The sequence below is a fragment of the Opisthorchis viverrini genome (assembly GCF_000715545.1).
Source record: "Opisthorchis viverrini unplaced genomic scaffold opera_v5_81, whole genome shotgun sequence".
In the NCBI taxonomy this organism is placed as follows: Eukaryota; Metazoa; Platyhelminthes; class Trematoda; order Opisthorchiida; family Opisthorchiidae; genus Opisthorchis; species Opisthorchis viverrini.
Genome location: NW_008751736.1, coordinates 335,990 through 342,329, shown reverse-complemented (window position 1 = coordinate 342,329; position 6,340 = coordinate 335,990). Strand labels below are relative to the sequence as shown.

Sequence of the window (6,340 nt, the reverse complement as noted above, 5' to 3'; positions counted from 1 at the left end):
GATGAGACAAATGGAAAACAGACAGCGCCTGCTACAGGTGTGTAATAATCACAGACTGTTCTTCTACAGTATCAATTTTCAAACAACGGGAATCGTTTGATTTGGTATTGCCCCCAACGAACCAGCCCCAAATCCAAATAGCCTACTTCGCTCTCAACTATCGGTGGTGAGGGCCGATCACTACCTGCCGCTCTTTCTGGAACACAAGGAACATGGACTTCGACCGTGCACTTGTACACTACTGCTTTTCATTACGCTTTATACGTCTACGCAAAAATTGCACACCTCGCTTAGCCACTGACAAGCTAGTGGACCAGAAATCAAACAAAACTTCCAGGACCGGCTCCTCGAACGCCCGCCGGACGGTTTGCTGTCCAATATAAACGGCCACTAGGAACAGATGTCCACCGCGTTCCTCAAATCCAGAACATGTGTTTCAGGTACAACCCAGCCAACATCATTCAGACATTAGATCTCTGACAGGACCAAGTCTTTGTGGAAGGCCCGACAACAGATTCTCCGAGGCCGAAACCACAACTCCACCCGACGCATTATCGGACCCCAGGTGAAACTGAATGTCCGTGCAGACCGAGAAGCTTGACAGAAACAAAAGGCCGAATAAATGAAAGGTGCGAAAATGCTGGAAACGTCTACAAGGTGTTCCGGTTGATTCGTTCGACTGGTCCTCGGACCCCTATTGTCAGTGAAATTATCCTTAGCATTTCATAATCCCTAACGCGCCGAACCTCGAGAGAACACCGTGCTGTAGAAGTTTACCTGTATTACCATTTAACTACTCGTTCACCGTAAAGCGTCTATGACGTAGCAAAAAAGCAGCCGGAACTGGACAACAGTGTTCATACTTCAACCCGAAAGCTTGTGGGTTAATCTTGCCCGGAGTTCGTTGGATTCACGCTCATGCCGGTTCTCAGTAAGGATGAAGAAGCTATATATTGGCATTCAAGACTTGAAAGCTGCCTTTGACTCTGTGAACCTTCAGGCACTATGGCAGTGTATACGGACCAAAGGTACTCCCCATAAATTCTTGACCCTCATTAAGGCGCCAACTTTGGCGGACGTGTGAAGTTCTGTGGCAATCTCTTGCCTGAGTTCAGCACACCTGGTGGTGTCTGGGAAGACTGTTCTCTTTCCTCTTTCCTCATCTATGTCACTGATAGGATTATAGAAAACTCACTATGAATTAATAATGCCCGTGTAAGCCAAGTGCTGCCTCGGCATTCACTCACAGATATCGAGTACGCAGAAAACACAGCTCTTCCTGGATCTTAAGCGGTCGCAATTCAAGCAACAGTAAATAATCGTAATTCTGCCTCATGGTTTAACATGCGCTTCACACCTGTAAAGTGTAGTGCTACTGTAAGACTGGGTATGCTCGAACCCTAATATCAGGCTAGCAGATGAGCCAATTTACGTAGTAGACAAATTTGTCCATGGGGCGAGTTGGACCAAGTGGTTAGAGCCGGAAAGTCCGTGGTTCGAACCCGACCTCTGCCTCTCGACTTCCCCTGTCTAGGCTCGGGTAACCTGGCAGTATCCCAGCCCTCGTGCCTCCTCCGTGTGGCAGGCATCTAGGCATCGAAAAGGTGCTACAGCTGAATGATTTTTTTTATCTGTATCAGTCCCGGTGGTCTAGCCAAAGCTGATATTCCCATTCGAACTGGGAAGGCCAGAGGAGCTTTCGTGAAACTGCATCAGCTGTATCGTGGGCCTGAAATCAGCTTAACCATCAAGAGTCGAGTTTACAATGCTGCGNTTGTTCACCTAATGGTACCAAAATCCATGAACGATGATAATTTTCATGGCTGACAGCGGAACACAGCGACGGTTGATGATCTTTGGATGTCAAAGACTTTTGAAAAACTATTAATGAGCGAAAATAAATGATCAAACCCAATACTGCACCTGTGAAATAACTTCATTGTTTGCGCTAAGCATCGTGAACACCCGCTCAGCTTCGTGCTTCAATTTTGCCATTGCCCGTTTGTTCTGAAAAATATCCTCTTTGATATTGGGTTTTTGTTGGTGGAATATACCGGCCAAATAATCACGGAGCAGCATGATAAAAGTGGATGTCCCAAGACCGGGTGCATAGCTGAAACACAGTGGGAATTAGGATGTCGGTGGTTAGTAAATGAATCATTTCGACCATGCTAGTCTGCATGGCACCGAGGGAGAACGTACCCGACACCAAGGACTGTCATTATAGGATCTTCTCCAAAGACTCCATCGTAATGATGCTTGCCCACGTGATACGCTGCCAGGAGGTAGAGATGTAACGGATGATAAGGTGGTATTAAATTTGATGGCGTTAGGGTAAATTCACAACAGCAACACAGTCTGTGGCCTCGAAATCTGATCTGTGGCACACTGGGCACGCAGAAGGATGGAAAACATGGTACGAGGAGTGAAGAGCAAACAGTGGTTACGTTTGCTGGTGTATTCGCAATGCGCATGTTCCGATGCAGAAATTCAACATCGAAAAACGCTACTGTGTACATAGACCAAACATTTCAGTCTACGGGAGCAAGCAACTCACTAGGCTAGATGAAAGCTATGAACCAATTGGTGAGGAGCATGCGGATTAAACTGCTAGAATTCAAACCACGCTTGATACACAGGGTAGTCTGTCAAGCAATCCATTGTTACATGAAAAGCAAGAAAGAGGAGATAAAAGGAGTTGTACTTACATACAACTGTTGCAACGGTATTACTGTACCCAACATCAAAGAACATATAGTGTTGAGGCGTCGCGTTGAACTGCTTCAGACGGAAGACACCAAAGTTCAGGCCAACTGCGGAACCGGTATTGATAAGCTGTATCACTTCCAGACCGGCTAACTCAGCGGCACGAATCAGGCTGCGACGTTCAGCTTGACCGTAGTAATGAGGCACCGTTAACACTGCCGTCCGAAGGATAGTGCCTTTTTCTGGTGCGAAAAGAGATATGCGACACCTGAAGGATAGTGCCTGAATAAATCGTATGGCCCGGCAATACAACAGAACACTGCTACCCAGAAGTTAAATTCTACACTAGTTAGTAATTATGGACATTACGAAGGCAATAATGTGCTTCTTCAGAGTAAATGCTTAACGAACCATTGACTCATAAACCCACCCTGACCGAGATATAATGCTACGCTGTTCAAGAATTCATTACAAACAACAAACCCATTCCAGATACCAATTCCCAATTACGCTAGGTAACCCACCTTCTATTTGAAAAGTCCACAAGCGCCGAAAACAGGATATACTTATGGACATTACAAGTGCTTGAACATGCGTACAGGATACAACTGCTGAGTTACGTTGACTGACCAAAAAGCTCCAATCCCTTGCTCGTAAGTTCCAAACATACAAAGGAACTGGAAATCCCGAAGCAAAACTTTGCACTTAGAGGGTAGGAAGCGCATGATGAAATAAGGTGCCACATCTGGAATTCCGCATACAGTAGATTGTGCAGACCGACGGTCACTGATCTACCCGCCGTGTCCGTTCTACTCCTAGAGTTTCTACTTCTCGGACTGTTTATTCCATGATCATATCAATGACAAAGTTGAACGCGGAGAAGGCGAACTTGCAAAACCTCAATGATCATGTGAAACTTATGGATATGAGCAGGGGGGTTGGAACGGAGAGGATTACTCAGTAAACTCGGAGGAATTCCTCGTGGGCCAGGTGCGAGTAGAAGTGATATTCTACCTACACAGTAAAAGCCCATAAAACCAGTTGCTAGTCGTCATTATGCGTAACAATGTCCAAGCACTCGGATCAGTGTGAAGATGTCACAAGGATCTTGATCGAAGTGTATCACCTGCGAGATTTGAGTATCACAGTACTAAGGAGGTTAGCAGTAGTCCCAGGACAGGTGCATCGCTTACACATTCGTGGATGAAGACTTTTTTTTATTAAAATTACCCTGATTGATTGGCTCGTTATACAGAAAGCGTCCTGGTTGTCAAATAAGTTCAGGGTTCTAAATTGTCTTCAGAAAACTCGGATAAAAGTTCACCTGATTCAGCACGGTGACGTTCTTTCACGGAAGAAAGGCACAATAATGCTTCATTAAGATCTAAGCGGAAACCATGACCAGATTTTCAGTAATAGAGACAAATGACCAACTGCTGTTGTTGAGAATATTCGACCCATGAATCTAAATGCTGACATATCACCTATCAGATATGGGTTAAATCAATGACAGGCTTTCCCTTGAGTCCCATCATGAGGGCCAACTGAGATAATCCCTAAGCATTCCAGAGTGCACCAGTCTATTCCAGTTATCGAGAAGTTTGGTCCAACCACGGTACTCCGCTGGGTAGCACGAAGTGTAGAAGTTCCCATACAGAGTGCAATTTCGGATCCCCTCCAAATTACGACCAATGGCCACTGAGAAAAATGGCTGCTTTGCTTTGGTTTGTTTCTCTAACTGTGACACAAAAGGCCTTTCGATTACTAACTAGAGAGTACGTTAGGAAGTTTTGCCGGGTGGGAGGAGATTTGTTGAAAATCTTCATCAGTCAGGGGGCCAAGAACTAAACGTTGCCACAGGCTGCGAGTGAGGGCAATTCGGTTCCACGTTTATTCGGGACAGTTGCTTCCACTTTGTCCGAACACAGCGATACGGATGAGCAAGTTCTGGTCGGAAGAGTTGAAAACCCACCGTTATCGTCACGTCCTGTGTCTAAACTAAGCATATCACCCTAAAGTGTCTCTGAGGCACGTGTCCGGAAGACCGTATTGACATGACAGCATTTTAGTAGCATACAAGGAAAAGAGGAACAAACAGCAACGTACTTACCGGCATGATTTTCAGCTATGTCCCTTGCGTATTCCAGCAACATCGCAACCAGTTCCTCTACAGTAAGCAGCACGCCCCCGGGATGTTCGAAGACAATCTGACCGATGCTTTCATCGTATGTCATATTGTGATAAGGATAGTGTTTGCGAAAGATTTGAACCTTTGGATGTTCTAGCTTCTTACCAAGTAACGTTGGGACTGCGTGATACACCAGTTCGGGAGATCTGGTCGACTAAAATATGAATAAACAGCAACTTAAAATTGTCGAATATCCAAAGAATTGAACATGAAAAATGGTTCAACCCTGCGCTAGATCCTAGTATACGCCGTCCTAAATAAGGAATGAATAAAATGGTCCTGTTTAATTGGGAAGGCGTATCCGGGGGAGAAATCACCGAAGTGAACAAGGGATCTGATTATTCTGATGTGGCTTTCAACTTCACTGGCCGCAATTGAGATTCCTATCAGCCTCAGCGCCGTCGGCCTTCCAATGGATAAATCTACAGTTTGGTCGAAAGGTAAAAAGGCTGACGGAGCATCCGAGGCCGCATGGGGAGGGTCGATGAAATTCACACATTGTGCTCGAACCGGGAATCTGAAAAAAGTATAGAATCCATACTCAGTATTCCGGGGGTTTCCCGATCGCGCCAGGAGTTCAGCTTTCTACTGTCGACTCAACTGGCCGTAAACATTCCGGTATGCAGCTTTGATAAATGGACCAGACCATGNGCAGGGGGGTTGGAACGGAGAGGATTATTCAGTAAACTCGGAGGAATTCCTCGTGGGCCAGGTGCGAGTAGAAGTGATATTCTACCTACACAGTAAAAGCCCATAAAACCAGTTGCTAGTCGTCATTATGCGTAACAATGTCCAAGCACTCGGATCAGTGTGAAGATGTCACAAGGATCTTGATCGAAGTGTATCACCTGCGAGATTTGAGTATCACAGTACTAAGGAGGTTAGCAGTAGTCCCAGGACAGGTGCATCGCTTACACATTCGTGGATGAAGACTTTTTTTTATTAAAATTACCCTGATTGATTGGCTCGTTATACAGAAAGCGTCCTGGTTGTCAAATAAGTTCAGGGTTCTAAATTGTCTTCAGAAAACTCGGATAAAAGTTCACCTGATTCAGCACGGTGACGTTCTTTCACGGAAGAAAGGCACAATAATGTTTCATTAAGATCTAAGCGGAAACCATGACCAGATTTTCAGTAATAGAGACAAATGACCAACTGCTGTTGTTGAGAATATTCGACCCATGAATCTAAATGCTGACATATCACCTATCAGATATGGGTTAAATCAATGACAGGCTTTCCCTTGAGTCCCATCATGAGGGCCAACTGAGATAATCCCTAAGCATTCCAGAGTGCACCAGTCTATTCCAGTTATCGAGAAGTTTGGTCCAACCACGGTACTCCGCTGGGTAGCACGAAGTGTAGAAGTTCCCATACAGAGTGCAATTTCGGATCCCCTCCAAATTACGACCAATGGCCACTGAGAAAAATGGCTGCTTTGCTTTG

At 45.4% G+C, this 6,340-nt stretch overlaps 1 protein-coding gene across 1 annotated transcript in view; it reads right to left on the bottom strand.

Annotated features, from left to right (window-relative positions):
• T265_04694 (hypothetical protein) overlaps nt 1–6,340 on the bottom strand; it is a gene marked incomplete at both ends in the record, with an annotated part of 53,518 nt that overhangs the window by 40,775 nt on the left and 6,403 nt on the right. Inside the window, 4 exons of the mRNA XM_009169498.1 lie at nt 1,936–2,113; nt 2,203–2,275; nt 2,709–2,948; nt 4,817–5,048. Coding sequence (XP_009167762.1) covers nt 1,936–2,113; nt 2,203–2,275; nt 2,709–2,948; nt 4,817–5,048 — 723 coding nt within the window. The remainder of the gene's footprint in view (nt 1–1,935; nt 2,114–2,202; nt 2,276–2,708; nt 2,949–4,816; nt 5,049–6,340) is intronic.